General features: G+C 37.7%; 1 protein-coding gene across 1 annotated transcript in view; it reads left to right on the plus strand.

Annotated features, from left to right (window-relative positions):
* Positions 1-16671, plus strand: part of MYO3A (myosin IIIA) — a 229963-nt gene that overhangs the window by 81874 nt on the left and 131418 nt on the right. The window contains exons 9-12 of the mRNA XM_032396700.1: positions 3954-4053; positions 5797-5913; positions 7142-7246; positions 7354-7437. Of these exons, the coding sequence (XP_032252591.1) occupies positions 3954-4053; positions 5797-5913; positions 7142-7246; positions 7354-7437 (406 nt within the window). The remainder of the gene's footprint in view (positions 1-3953; positions 4054-5796; positions 5914-7141; positions 7247-7353; positions 7438-16671) is intronic.

Here is a 16671-nt window from a genome sequence, read left to right on the forward strand (position 1 = left end):
CAATAAGTGCATATCTATGAATTTTTGTAAATGCCATAAAAATTGAGGAACCCAAGAATTGAAAATAGGAGTAAAACTATCCTTATTAGATACAAGTCCTTTATCAGATATGTGATTTGCTAATATTTTCTTCCAGTCTGTGGCTTTCCTTTTGTTCTCTTAACAGTATCTTTCATAGAGCAGAAGTTTTTAATTTTAATGAAGTCCAACTTAGTGATTTTTTCTTTCATGGATGGTACTTTTGGTTGCATCTAAAAATTCATTTCCAAACCCAAGGTTGTCAAGATTTTCTCCTGTATTATCTTCTAGGGAGTTTTATAGTTTTGCATTTTACATTTAGGTCTGTGATCCATTTTGAGTTAATTTTTGTTAAAGGGGCCCGGTTAGTGTCTAGATTTTTAAATTTTTGAATGTGATGTCCAGCTTTTCCAGCTCCATAGGTTGAAGAGATATCCCCATCCTGAGGAACTTTACAATCTAGTAAAGGGAATAAGACCCATATACAAATGATTGGTTGAAATGATGTAACTAAAATCTTTGTTCTGAATGATGTATAGAATTACGCTGAGAAGTTTTAAAGAGGTGGCATTTGAGGTGAACTGTGAAAAATGAATAAAGTTTCATCACACAGGTGGAGCTGAGGAGGAAATAACATAAATGAAGGACAAAGCTTACTGATTGCAATGTTGAGAAGACTATAGAAGGCAAAGGTGGCAGTAGGGAAACCTCCTGGGTGGGAGGCCATAGTGGTAGTGGGAGGCAATATGGCGCAGGTGATGGCGATGAGAAATGGTTGGTTCTAGATAGAATTTGGCGATGGAGCTGATGGAATTTGTATATGGATTGCATGAGGGATATGAGAAAAAAAGAAGAGCTAAGAATCACCTGAACAATCAGAAGAGGGGAGTCACTGCCTACTGGGATGAGAATCATGGAGCAGGAGCAGGTTTGGGGCTGCGTATTCAGGAGCATGGTTTGGGGTATGTTAAGTCTGCCAGTTAGACTTCCAAGTGAAGTGTTGAGTGAGCTGTTGGATGCTTAAGCCTGGAGATCAGCACAGTTGTCAGTGTGTGGGTGATATTTAAAGCTATGAAATCAGGAAGTGAATGTAGATAGAGAAGACAAAAACTGCAAGGATTAAAGCTCGGGAGATCACAAATGTGACAGAAAGATGAGGAAGAACCAGAAAAAGATTCTCAGATGGAGATGCCAGTGAGGCAAGGATGAGAATCAAGAGAAGTGTACACCAAAACAAGTGTATTTAAGAAGGAGTTTGTCAGGGGCACCTGGGTGGCTCAGTTGGTTAAGCAACTGCCTTCAGCTCAGGTCATGATTCTGGAGTCCTGGGATCGAGTCCCACATCGGGCTCCCTGCTCAGCGGGGGGTCTGCTTCTCCCTCTGACCCTTCCCCTCTCATGTTCTCTGTCTCCCATTCTCTCTCTCAGATAAATAAATAAAATCTTTAAAAAAAAAAAAAAAAGAAGAAGGAGTTTGTCAGTGCTGCCTGTATGTTAAGTAAAATGAGGTCTTAGACTTGCCCATTGGACTTAACCATGTGAGGCCATTAATATTCTTAACAAAAGCTGTTTCTGTGGGTGAGAGATGGCAGCCTGACTGAAACGAATTTTCTTAATGGATGGAAAGAAATTAAGTATAGATAATTCTTATGAGGATTTTTTGCTACAAAGCAAGGAAATAGAAAAGTAGATGGAAAAAAACTGGAAGTCAAGGAAGGCTGTTGTGCTTGTTTCTTTTGAGACTTTTGAGACAAGTATTATGATAGCTGAGAGGAAAAACTGAGTGATGTTAGGAGTGAGAGAGGAACCAGCGGTGTCCTTGAATGAGTGAGACAAGATAGAATCCAGTGAACCAGAGAAAGGGGCGGCTGAGGATAGAGGGGTGGGGACAGTTTATCAATAATGACTTCATTCTTTTTTTTTTTTTAAGAGAGAGAGAGCATGAGCAGGGGGGAGGGGTAGAGAGAGAGGGAGAAGCAGGCTCCCCACTGAGCAGGGCGCCCGATGTGGAACTTGATCCCAGGACCCCGGGATCACGACCTGAGCCGAAGGCAGATGCTTAACCAATTGAGCCACCCAGGCGTCCCAATAGTGACTTAATTCTAAAACAACTGGTGTTGGCAGGGATGTGGAGAAAAAGGAACCCTCATGTCCTGGTGGTGGGAATGCAAACTGGTGCAGCCACTGTGGAAAACAGTATGGAGTTTCCCCCCAAAATTAAACATAGAACTATCGTATAATCCAGTAATCACACTACTGGGTATCTACCCAAAGAATACAAAAATACACATTCAAAGGGATACATGCACCCCTATGTTTACTGTAGCATTATTTACAACAGCCAAACTCTGGAAGCAGCCCAAGTGTCCATCAATAGATGAATGGATAAAGAAGATGTGCTATTATTCAGCCATAAAAAAGAATGAAGTCTTGCCATTGAGAACAACATGGATGGAGCTAGAGAGTATAATACTAAGTGAATGAAGTAAGCCAGTCAGAGAAAGACAAATAACATGTGATTTCACTCATATGTGGAATTTAGGAAACAAAACAAACGAACAAAGGAAAAAAAGAGACAAACCAAAAAACAGACTCTTAACTAGATAGAACAAACTGGTGGTTGCCAGAGGGGAAGTGGCTGGGGGGATGGCTGAAATAGGTGAAGGAGATTAAGAGTACACTTATCTCGATGAACACTGAGTAATATATGGAATTGTTGAGTCACTATATTGTACATCTGAAATGAATATAACACTATATGTTAACTACACTAGAATTAAAAATTTTAAAAAATAGTGACTTAATTCACTAAGCAATGAGAAACCATTAAAGTTTACTGAGTAAGTGGTATGGTTCTTATTGTTCCTCATAGTCTACTTATTCCTTTTACTAATGGACAAATTGAAATGATTAAAAGTACAGTTAACCCTTGAGTAACACAGGTTTGAGCTGCATGAGATCACTTGTATGCAGATTTTTTTCAATAAATACAGTATAACACTATAATTGTATTTCCTCTTAATGATTTTAATAGCATTTTCTTTTCCTAGCTTACTTTATTGTAAGAATACAGAATATAATGTATATAACATAGAAAATATGTGTTAATCAATTGTTAATGTTATTGGTAAGGCTTCTGGTCAACAAAAGACTATTAGTAGTCAAGTTTTAAGGAGTCAAAAGTTATACCTGGATTTTTGACTGCATGAGGGGTTGGCATCTCTAACCCCATGTTGTTTCAAAAGTCTACTGTATCTCCAAAAATAAACAGTGAAGATACAGTTTTGTTCAAAATATCAAGTAGATGATAATTTCATGTCCAGAAAAGTTGAAATACACCCTGGTGTTTATCTCAGCAACTTCTTCAGCCTTCATGTCAAATCAAGATCCTCTGGCTGTTATCAGAAGTTGCTGAAATGTTTTACTTTGAAAATAAACTTCCTAATGCCTGAAACCAATTTCCTACATCCATTTAACCATCTGAAAATCAACAGTGGAGTTTATTTTGCATTCCTCTTAAATTTTGCTGAATAATAATTTTTAATGTTACCATTAAACACCAATGGCCTGACACTATCTCAAACAAAACTGGAAATCTAACGAACTCAAATCTCTCTGACTCACCACTTTGTAACAGATTAAATCACAATTTAGAGGAAGCTTTAAAGCAAATTATATATAGGAGAGTTCTTGATAGAAATAATGAACTCTTTTCATCATCTGTGGAGTAAGTTTGACATGTTGTAATTTTCCTATAGAGAGGAGAAAACAGACCAAATATATTAGGCTATTTTCTGGGAAATGGTTAGCATGAATTTAGGAAAATCAGCTTCATAGAAGTTTTGTAGTCTCATATGTATCTAAAACTTACCTCTACTGTGATCAGTAATAAGTTCTCAAGTCAGAAGGGGTTTCTCTCTTTGTATTGCTCTACAGACATGAACGTATTCACACCAAGAAAAGTAACTTCAGTAGATCGCTAATGTCCAGTCTGAAGGATGTAGATGATTTAGCAACCCTAGAAGTTTTGGATGAGGTAAGAGACTCAGTTTAATTAAACCCAAACATTCTATATTTTGTTTAATTTATAGAAGTAATATGCACAAGAGGCTGTTTGAATGTCTGTAAGCTTTCCTTGTATCTAAGCTTCCTGATTATCTCTCCTATCTTCACTTTGAATATGTGTAACTCAGATTTCCAGATCTCTTCAGCCTGTGTCCTTTTTTCCCTCTTTCTTTCTTTCTTTTCTTTCTTTCTTTTCTTTTCTTTCTTTCTTTCTTTCTTTCTTTCTTTCTTTCTTTCTTTCTTTCTTTCTTTCTTTCTTTCTTTCTTTCTTCTTTCCTTTCTCTCTCTTTCCTTTTTCTTTGTCAAATTACAAAGGCGTGGGTTTCCAGTAGCTTGAGTTGCTTATAAGTTACAGACCCATCTTCCCCTGAATTCATTCTGGGAGCCCCAGAGGGATGATGTACTGAGGTCAGAAAATGGTCCACCTCCTACAACCTCCACATGGCATCCTCCCTCTATTTTCTCTTCTGCTCCACTCTCAGTGGTTGTACCCAGAGGCCTCTAGGAAACTCCAAGGAGCCTTCTCTCTTACCATGGTCATTGTCCCCCTCATGGGATCCCAGAGTCCCAGCTCTCACAGGGCTAGCCCTTTAGGGCACTGAATTCTGCTTGAAACTCCTTATCCCAGTGACCTCAGAACTATTTCAAGCATCTCTTGCGAAGGTACAAATGCAAGCCAGTAAATTATAGTTTCAGCCTCCCTTCTCCCTCATCTCCCTCTATTCTGGATAATCAGATCATTAGAGAAATAAATAGCTCCTTTTCAGTAAAAGGTTAGGATCTCTATCCTGATCAATGGGGTTTTTTAAATACATGTAATACATGCCTGAGATTTGCTTAGAAAGTCAACAAATCAGGAGACATTTTCTGAACAGAAGTAGTCATTTGGTAAATTTAGGGTTGCTTAAACAACTCAAGTACTTCCTCAAAATAATCTTTCTTGAGAACATCAAACATCTTGTAATCAAGTAGTATTTGCAAGTCAGAAATTGCCAGCACCTTTATGAATCTTTTCATACCAAATTCTCCAATGATGTGAATTTCTAGGCTTGTGGATTTATAAAGAAGACTTTGCTCATCATATTGCTGACCTATATATTAAACACTGGGCTTGTTTTTTTCTGTTGTCTGTGCTTTCATTTTTGTCTCGTTTTTGAGCTATGATCTTCTGCTCTCCTCTTGTGTCATACTGTCAATGATGATTTCTGACACTATTAAAATTGATTTCATGTACTCATGATTTATCAACTATGAAAGCTACTTTTCTGAACTTTTTACTGTGCCTCATAAAAACAATGTCTCAGCAAAGGGCTAGGACATTCTACAGAACCACTAAATAACCTTGATTTGCAATAAAGTCATGTTCACTGTATCTTCCCCTCTCTTTTCTATTGATCTTTTTCTTTATTTCATCTTCTGCATTTACTTATTTTCTGGAAGGTTCTCTACATATAATATCCCTGTAATATTTCATACAGCCTTTGGAAAACACATAGGGCAATGCCATCTCTCTATGGCTTTCAAAACAAAAGAAAATACTTGCCAGGTGGAAAGATATTTGCTGACCCAGTGTTATACTCCTTACTACCAGGGTGTCTATTCCTTTCTGATCTTTAGTCCAAATTCCAGATGTTTCATTTATATTGTTTACATTTTAAGTTGTAACTGACCTTAAATGACTTCAAGAAAAAAAATTATTTTTGTTTTATTATAGAATACAGTCTCACAGCAACTTGAGAAGTGTTATTCCAGAGATCAGATTTATATCTATGTGGGAGATATACTCATTGCTCTTAACCCTTATCAGAGTCTGGGTCTTTATTCCACAGAGGTATGTGGTGTGGCTTGCATTCTTTTACTTTGTAATAATAATTATACTACTCAGGTTTTTAAATTAATTTAGATGATGCCAAAGATAGTTTTATGCAACGCCTTGAAGAAACAAATAATTACTGTTAAAACATAGAGATAGGGAAAATAGGAGGTGAATCAATCTGAATGTGGTTCCTTGTCTTCCTTTTTCCAAAAGTATATGGCAGAAAGGTAATTACTTCCAGTCATTGGTAACTGGTCTATACTATGTATCATATTAATAAACAGATGCCTACAAAATTGCAGGTGTATTATCTACCTCTGAACCAGTTGGAGAGTCAAGAGTATAATTACATTGTCTCACAGGTAATATATACTTAGTGGCTATGAAACTTGTCATTATGAATTCAAAAATTCCTTTTGACATATTGGTTTTTAGTATCAGACAGTGTGTGTTTTGTGAATATGAGTATATAATTATCCATTATTCAAGCCGTAATGGCTTAAATATAGAACAGTATTCGGAATTAAGCTAAGCTGTCTTTCATTTTTAATTGGACCTATTCTCTTTTAGCTATTTGTGTATTCTAGAAAATCAGTTAATACTGTGAATAATAGTTTTTTTTTATGTGAGAAATAAATAATTCTGTCATCCTCTACCACTTAAAATTTACAAGAATAATGGTAAATTTATGAACCTTGAGCTTAAGTTCCAGAAGTCTGGGCTTTCACCAAATTCTCCTATCAGTTAACTTGGTGATTTGGACAAATAAATGACAGGCTGTATGTCAAATGATGTCAAAGGAAAAAAGTGGTGATCGTATGTCAGATGTTATTATATCCAGGGAAGAGTCAACAAAATGATACCCGATAAACCCAATTGTCTTATTTAGAGTATCTTTTTATTTAAAGAAATAATAGTATTTTGAAACATTAAGTTCTGCTTTGGAAGTAGTATGCACTTCCAGGAGTCTTCTTTTAAATACTGCTACCAGAGTGATATTATATTCTATTATGTTACATCATATTTCTGGGCTCTTTTATGTCAGGCTTTTATTTTATATAATCGTGCATACCTGTAGTGTGTGTAGTATGCGTGTGTAATGTGTGTACTGTTTTGGTGGTATGAAAATGTATTCTGATTTATGTTTTGTTTTAAAAATTGGGAGTTCTGCCTGTAAATAATCTAGGATTTAAACAAAAACAAAAAGAAAAGCCCCACAAAATGTGTTCTTTTTAACCTGTAGCATTCCAAACTATATATTGGAGCAAAGAGAACTGCCAATCCTCCTCACATTTTTGCAGTGGCTGACTTAGGATACCAGTCAATGGTAACATATAATTCAGATCAGGTAAGGAGAGTCTCACATCCTTAGAAATTCCCCTTTTAGCTTCTTGTGTGTGAGCCACATCTTGTGAGGATGAAGTCTTCTCATGGTTTTCTTCTCTCACTGTGCAGTGCATTGTTATTTCTGGAGAAAGTGGTGCTGGAAAGACAGAAAGTGCTCATCTTTTGGTTCAGCAGCTGACGGTGCTTGGAAAGGTACAATCTTTTCTCTATCCTAACAGAAATATTTGTTGTATTTCAGAACCTAATGTAGCTGATTAGATTAATGTTCACTAATTCCCACATTAAATAATGTACAGAAATTATAAAACACACTTGCTATCCTCTGTGAGTTTAAAATATAACAAGCAGTAGAAAAAGTGTATGCTCTGTTTTGAGGATATTCTAACTTTTGTCACTCTTAGTAGGAAAGGCTTTATAAATGTGATTTTCTCCCTTTTAAGCCCCAGCACATTTACTGAGTACTCTTTTTACTTGTCTCCTTTTGTTGCTTGCAGGTTAAAGCGAAGTTAATATACAAAAATCAATTGTATTTATATATGTTATATACATTATAAATGCATATATATTATATATAATACAAAAGTTAATCTGTATTTTATATATATCAGCAATGATCAATTAATTGAAAATTGAAATTTAAAAGTCTCATTTACAATAGCATCAAAAAATTATTTAAATCTAAGTCTCATAAAACGTACGAAATTTGTATGCTGAAAAGTAGAAAAAACTGATAGAAGAAATCATAGAATACCTGAATAAATGGAGAGATACACCATGTTCATGGATTAAAAGACTCTATTATTACACCAATTCTTCACAAAGTGATCTGTAGATTCAGTGCTATTACAATAAAAATCCCAGCAGGATTTTTTTTTTGTAAAAATTGATAAACTGAATCAAAAATTTATGTGGAAAGGCAAAGGAGTTGTAATAATCAATTTTGAAAAAGAACAAAGTTGGAGGATTAATACTACCAGAGTTTCAGACTTACTGTAGAGTTGCAATAGTTATATTCAACATTAAAAGCATAATCCACAAAGGAAAAAATTAGATTTCACAAAATTAAGACCTTCTGTTCTCTGAATGACATTGATAAGAAGATGAAACCACAAGCTATATCCTCAAGGAAACTATTTGCAAGTCACATATCTAATAAAAGATCTCCATCCTTAATGCATATATTGTAAAAAGAAACTCTTAAAACTCAATAATAAGAGATCAAATAACAAGAAAATGAACAAAAGAGTATATCAACTATACTTAAATAATAAAAATTTATTAAAAAAATGAACAGAAGATTTGAATAGTACTTTACCAAAGACAATATGTAGATGGCAAATAAATGAAAAGATGTTCAACATCAGTTGTCATTAGGGAAATGCAAATTAAAATGAGACACCATTATACACCTATTAAAATGGTTAAATTTTTTTTTAAGTCTAACAATACCAACTGCTGAGAAGGATGTGGAATAGCTGGAACTCTCATGTATTGCTGGTGAAATGCAAAATAATGCAGTCACTTTGGAAAACAGTTTGGAAGTTTTTAAACTACACTTACCATACAGCCTAGCAATCCTACTCCTCGGTATTTATCCAAATAAAACAAAAACCCATGTTTATACAAAAACCACAAACAAATAACTATTGTGGCTTTATTTGTAATCTCCAGAATGGATAAACAAACTGGTACATATAATCAGTGTAATATTGCTCAGTAACAAAAAGGAACAAAGACTGACACAAGGAATGAATCTCATTAGATGAGATTTGGATGCTCAAATGCATTGTGCTAAGTCAAAGAAGTCAGATTCAGAAGACTACATACTATATGATTCAATTTATATGTCATTCCTGCAAATTTAAAATTATAGAGACAGAAACAGATCAATGATTTTCACAGGCTGGGGATGAAGGGACAGGTTGACTACAAAGAGTAATGATATAATTTGGGGGAGTGAGGGAACTGTCCTTTGTCTGGATTGTAGTGGGGGTTATATGATTGTTTATAAAAACTTTTAGGGGTGTCTGGGTGCCTCAGTCAGTTAAGTGTCTGTCTTTGGCTCAGGTTATGATCCCAGGGTCCTGGAATCAAGCCCCACGTTGGGCTCCTTGCTCAGTGGGGAGCCTGTTTCTCCCTCTCCCTCTCCCTCTACCTGTGCTCTCACTTGCTCTCTCTGTCTCTCTCTCTCTCTCAAATAAATAAAATCTTTTAAAAAAATTATCTATAAAAAAACTTTCATTTTTTTAAATTTTATTTTATTATGTTATGTTAGTCACCATACAATACATCATTAGTTTTGTTTTTTTATTATGTTAATCACCATACAGTACATCATTAGTTTTTGATGTAGTGTTCCATGATTCATTGTTTGCATATAACACCCAGTGCTCCATTCAATACGTGCCCTCCTTAATACTTTTAGAACTGTACTCTATAAAGGATAAATCTTATATATGTAAAATATACCTTAATTTTTGAAAAAAGGAAGTTGATGATAGATATTTGGTTTGATTTTCCAGGTAGGGTCCTTGAAATAAGTCAAGAATTATATGTTCATATTAGAATGACTAAAAAAAAAAAACCCAAAATACCCCTTGTGCAAAACTTATCCCTCTGAGTATTTTTATTATGATCCACATAGTTATATAGCGTTATGTTAAAATTTTTGCCATCGTGATTTTAGGAATCTTGTTTTTTAAAGTACTGTGAGCGCGAGGACAGACCTAATCTCTCTATAAAAGTGTGAGGCCTCCTCATCCTATCAGAACAACTGCTTAGGGGGGCGGAGCAAGATGGCGGAGGAGTAGGAGCCCTGGATTTCGTCTGGTCTCAGGAATTCAGCTGGATAGGGATCAAACCATTCTGAACACCTACAAACTCAACAGGAGATCGAAGAAAAGAATAGCAACAACTCTCTGAACAGAAAAGCGACCATTTTCTGGAAGGTAGGACGTGCGGAGAAGTGAATCCGAGGCGATATTCGGGAGGATAGACGGCGGGGGAGGGGCCTCCATTGGCCGCTTCTGGCAAGTGATAGAGCCGCGGAGCACAAAATCGGAACTTTTAGAAGTCGGCTCCGCTGAGGGACGTCACTCTGGTGGCTAAGTGGGGGGTGGAACCCTCGCGGGACAGTGTGGTCTCAGGACCCTCGGGGGCACAGAAAGACCGGGGTTGCCTGAGTGTGGCAGAGCTCCCAGGTATTGGAGCAGGGAAGCCGGCTGCAGAGACAGAGCCCAGGCGCGGGCTCTCAGCTCGGGTTGCCATAAACCGTGATCCGCGGCACAGTCAGGCCACTGCTCCTCCAGCAGGGACCCAACAAGTGGCAGATCCGGGGAGACTCACCTTCTTCCCCCAGGAGGAGAGGTGCGGGAGCGCACCGCGGGGATCTGCTGGGTTTGGAGACTCCACCCGGGGTCGGGTGCCAGAGATAGAAACGCGCGGTCACAGGCCGGGTGAGCACGGAGTGCGGCCGGAGACCGGGGAGACGGGAGTGACTGACTGCTTTTCTCTGGGGGCTCACTGAGGAGCGGGACCCCGAGTTCTCGGCTCCTCCGGGGCAGAGACTGGGAGGCCACCATTTTCACTCTCCGCCTCCAAAGCTGTAGGGAAAGCTTGCAGGGAACAAAAGCTCCGGAGAGCAAACCCGAGCAGATTACTTAGCCCCGACCGGCAAGGGCGGGGCAATTCCGCCTCCGGCAAAGACATTTGGGAACCACGGCAACAGGCCCCTCCCCCAGAAGATCAGCGAGAACAGCCAGCCAAGACCAGGTTTACCGATCAGTGAGAACGGCAGAACTCCAGTGCTAGGGGAATACTGCACATAGAATTCATGGCTTTTTTACCATGATTCTTTAGTCTTTCAAAGTAAATTATTTTTTTTAACTGTCTTTTTTTCTTTTTTCTTTTTTTTTTTTTCTGAATTTTTCTTTTTCCCTTTTTCAACCAACATCTTATCAATCCCTTTTTAAAAAAAAAACATTTTTATTTTTCATTTTTAGAGTCATATTCTATCCCTTCATAGTAGTTACCCGTATTTTTGGCATATATATATAAGTTGTTCTCTCTTTAAAATTTTGAGATAGTTTCTTCTAACAGATCAAAATATACTCTAAATCTCTAGTGTATGGTTTTTTCCTACTCCCCTGCCTGATCACATTCTCTCCCTTTTTTCTTTTTCTTTTTTTTTTTTAAATCCTCTTCTTTCTTTTTTCAAACAACTTATCAATTCCTTTTATAAAATTTTTTATAATTTCCATCTTTACAGTCATATTCCATCCCTTCATCATATCAACCCTTATTTTTGTACATATATAAGTTTTTCTTTCTTTAAAATTTTGGGAGGCACTTTCTTTTAACAGACCAAAATACACCCAAAATCTAGTGTATGGCACTGATCTATAAACCAGCCTGATCATATTTGATCACATTCTGTTTTTGTTCTGTTTTGTTTTGTTCTGTTTTTGTTTGTTTTTATCTTTATCTTTTTCTTTTTCTTTTTTCTTTTTTTCTTTCTTTTTCTTTTTTCTCTCTTTCCCTTTCTTTTCCCACTGCTTCAGGTCTTTTCTGATTTGTTTAGAGTATATTTTCTGGGGATGTTGTTACCCTGCTAGCATTTTGTTCTCTCATTAATCTATTCTCCTCTGCACAAAATGACAAGACGGAAAAAATCACCTCAACAAAAAGAACAAGAGGTAGTACCGACTGCCGGGGACCTACTCAATACGGACATTAGTACGATGTCAGATCTAGAGTTCAGAATCATCACTTTAAAGATACTAGCTGGGCTTGAAAAAAGCATGGAAGTTATTAGAGAAACCCTTTCTGGAGAAGTAAAAGAAATAAAATCTAACCAAGTAGAAATCAAAAAGGCTATTAATGAGGTGCAATCAAATATGGGGGCGCTAACTGCTAGGATAAATGAGGCAGAAGAAAGAATCAGTGAGATAGAAGACCAAATGATGGAAAATAAAGAAGCTGAGAAAAAGAGAGATAAACAACTACTGGATCACGAGGGCAGAATTCGAGAGATAAACGATACCATAAGACGAAACAACATTAGAATAATTGGGATCCCAGAAGAAGAAGAAAGAGAGAGAGGGGCAGAAGGTATAATGGAGCAAATTATAGCAGAGAACTTCCCTAATTTGGGGAAGGAAACAGGCATCAAAATCCAGGAAGCACAGAGAACCCCTCTCAAAATCAATAAAAATAGGTCAACACCCCGACATCTAATAGTAAAACTTACGAGTCTCAGAGACAAAGAGAAAATCCTGAAAGCAGCTCGGGAGAAGAGATCTGTAACCTACAATGGTAGAAACATTAGATTGGCAACAGACTTATCCACAGAGACCTGGCAGGCCAGAAAGGACTGGCAGGACATATTCAGAGCAGTAAATGAGAAAAATATGCAGCCAAGAATACTATATCCAGCTAGGCTGTCATTGAAAATTGAAGGAGAGATAAAAAGCTTCCAGGACAAACAAAAACTAAAGGAATTTGCAAACACAAAACCAGCCCTACAAGAAATATTGAAAGGGGTCCTCTAAGCAAAGAGAGAGCCTAAAAGCAACATAGACCAGAAAGGAACACAAACAATATACACTAACAGTCACTTCACAGGCAATACAATGGCACTAAATTCCTATCTTTCAATAGTTACCCTGAATGTAAATGGGCTAAATGCCCCAATCGAAAGACACAGGCTGTCAGATTGGATTAAAAAACAAGACCCATCGATATGCTGTCTGCAAGAGACTCATTTTAGACCCAAAGACACCCCCAGATTGAAAGTGAGGGGGTGGAAAACCATTTACCATGCTAATGGACACCAAAAGAAAGCTGGGGTGGCAATCCTTATATCAGACAAATTAGATTTTAAACCAAAGACTGTAATAAGAGATGAGGAAGGACACTATATCCTACTTAAAGGGTCTATCCAACAAGAAGATCTAACAATTGTAAATATCTATGCCCCTAACATGGGAGCAGCCAATTATATAAGGCAATTAATAACAAAAGCAAAGAAACACATCAACAACAATACAATAATAGTGGGGGACTTTAACACCCCCCTCACTGAAACGGACAGATCGTCTAAGCAAAAGATCAACAAGGAAATAAAGACTTTAAATGACACACTGGACCAAATGGACTTCACAGACGTATTCAGAACATTCCATCCCAAAGCAACGGAATACACATTCTTCTCTAGTGCCCATGGAACATTCTCCAGAATAGATCACATCCTAGGTCATAAATCAGGTCTCAACCGGTACCAAAAGATTGGGATCATTCCCTGCATATTTTCATACCACAGTGCTTTGAAACTAGAACTCAATCACAAGAGGAAAGTCGGAATGAACTCAAATACATGGAGGCTAAAGAGCATCTTACTGAAGAATGAATGGGTCAACCAGGAAATTAAAGAAGAATTAAAAAAATTCATGGAAACCAATGAAAATGAAAACACAACTATTCAAAATCTTTGGGATACAGCAAAGGCAGTCCTAAGAGGAAAGTATATAGCAATACAAGCCTTTCTCAAGAAACAAGAAAGGTCTCAAGTACACAACCTAACCCTACACCTAAAGGAGCTGGAGAAAGAACAGCAAATAAAGCCTAAACCCAGCAGGAGAAGAGAAATAATAAAGATCAGAGCAGAAATCAATGAAATAGAAACCAAAAGAACAGTAGAACAGATCAACGAAACTAGGAGCTGGTTCTTTGAAAGAATTAACAAGATTGATCAACCCCTGGCCAGACTTATCAAAAAGAAAAGAGAAATGACCCAAATCAACAAAATCATGAATGAAAGAGGAGAGATCACAACCAACACCAAAGAAATACAAACAATTATAAGAACATATTATGAACAACTCTATGCCAGCAAATTAGATAACCTGGAAGAAACGGATGCATTCCTAGAGATGTATCAACTACCAAAACTGAACCAGGAAGAAATAGAAAACCTGAACAGACCTATAACCACTAAGGAAATTGAAGCAGTCATTAAAAATCTCCCAAAACACAAAAGCCCAGGGCCAGATGGCTTCCCAGGGGAATTCTACCAAACATTTCAAGAAGAATTAATACCTATTCTTCTGAAACTGTTCCAAAAAATAGAAATGGAAGGAAAACTTCCAAACTCATTTTATGAGGCCAGCATTACCTTGATCCCAAAACCAGAAAAAGACCCCATCAAAAAGGAGAATTACAGACCAATATCCCTGATGAACATGGATGCAAAAATTCTCACCAAAATACTAGCCAATAGGATCCAACAGTACATTAAAAGGATTATTCACCATGACCAGGTGGGATTTATCCCTGGGCTGCAAGTTTGGTTCAACATCCGCAAATCAATCAACGTGATACAATACATTAACAAAAGAAAGAACAAGAATCATATGATCCTCTCAATAGATGCAGAAAAAGCATTTGACAAAGTACAGCATCCTTTCTTGATCAAAACTCTTCAGAGTATAGGGATAGAGGGTACATACCTCAATGTCATAAAAGCCATCTATGAAAAACCTACAGCAAATATCATTCTCAATGGGGAAAAACTGAGAGCTTTCCCCCTAAGGTCAGGAACGCGGCAGGGATGTCCACTATCACCACTGCTATTCAACATAGTATTGGAAGTCCTAGCCACAGCAATCAGACAACAAAAAGAAATAAAAGGCATCCAAATCGGCAAAGAAGAAGTCAAACTCTCACTCTTTGCAGATGATATGATACTTTATGTGGAAAATCCCAAAGACTCCACCCCAAAACTGCTAGAACTCATACAGGAATTCAGTCAAGTGGCAGGATATAAAATCAATGCACAGAAGTCAGTGGCATTCCTATACACCAACAACAAGTCAGAAGAAAGAGAAATTAAGGAGTCGATCCCATTTACAATTGCACCCAAAACCATAAGATACCTAGGAATAAATCTAACCAAAGAGGCAAAGGATCTGTACTCAGAAAACTATAAAATACTCATGAAAGAAATTGAGGAAGTGGGCGCCTGGGTGGCTCAGTTGGTTAAGCGACTGCCTTCGGCTCAGGTCATGATCCTGGAGTCCCGGGATCGAGTCCCGCATCGGGCTCCCTGCTCGGCAGGGAGTCTGCTCCTCCCTCTGACCCTCCCCGCTCTCATGTGCTCTCTCTCTCATTCTCTCTCTCAAATAAATAAATAAAATCTTTAAAAAAAAAAAAAAAGAAATTGAGGAAGACACAAAGAAATGGAAAAACGTTCCATGCTCATGGATTGGAAGAACAAATATTGTGAAGGTGTCAATCCTACCTAGAGCAATCTACACATTCAATGCAATCCCCATCAAAATACCATCCACTTTTTTCAAAGAAATGGAACAAATAATCCTAAAATTTGTATGGAACCAGAAAAGACCCCGCATAGCCAGAGGAATGTTGAAAAAGAAAAGCAAAGCTGGCGGCATCACAATTCCGGACTTCCAGCTCTACTACAAAGCTGTCATCATCAAGACAGTATGGTACTGGCACAAAAACAGACACATAGATCAATGGAACAGAATAGAGAGCCCAGAAACGGACCCTCAACTCTATGGTCAACTAATTTTTGACAAAGCAGGAAAGAATGTCCAATGGAAAAAAGACAGTCTCTTCAACAAATGGTGTTGGAAAAATTGGACAGCCACATGCAGACGAATGAAACTGGACCATTTCCTTACACCACACACAAAAATAGACTCCAAATGGTTGAAAGACCTCAATGTGAGACAGGAGTCCATCAAAATCCTAGAGGAGAACACAGGCAGCAACCTCTTCGACCTCAGCCACAGCAACATCTTCCTAGAAACATCGCCAAAGGCAAGGGAAGCAAGGGCAAAAATGAACTATTGGGACTTCATCAAGATAAAAAGCTTTTGTAAAGCAAAGGAAACAGTCAACAAAACCAAAAGACAACTGACAGAATGGGAGAAGATATTTGCAAATGCCATATCAGATAAAGGGCTAGTATCCAAAATCTATAAAGAACTCATCAAACTCAACACCAAAAGAACAAAGAATCCAATCAAGAAATGGGCAGAAGACATGAACAGACATTTTTCCAAAGAAGACATCCAAATGGCCAACAGACACATGAAAAAGTGTTCAATATCGCTCGGCATCAGGGAAATCCAAATCAAAACCTCAATGAGATACCACCTCACACCAGTCAGAATGGCTAAAATTAACAAGTCAGGAAATGACAGATGTTGGCGGGGATGCGGAGAAAGGGGAACCCTCCTACACTGTTGGTGGGAATGCAAGCTGGTGCAGCCACTCTGGAAAACAGTATGGAGGTTCCTCAAAAAGTTGAAAATAGAGCTACCATATGATCCAGCAATTGCACTACTGGGTATTTACCCCAAAGATACAAAAGTAGGGACCCGAAAGGCTACGTGCACCCCG

The sequence above is a fragment of the Phoca vitulina genome, unplaced genomic scaffold, assembly GCF_004348235.1.
Source record: "Phoca vitulina isolate PV1807 unplaced genomic scaffold, GSC_HSeal_1.0 scaffold93, whole genome shotgun sequence".
NCBI classification, from domain to species: Eukaryota; Metazoa; Chordata; class Mammalia; order Carnivora; family Phocidae; genus Phoca; species Phoca vitulina.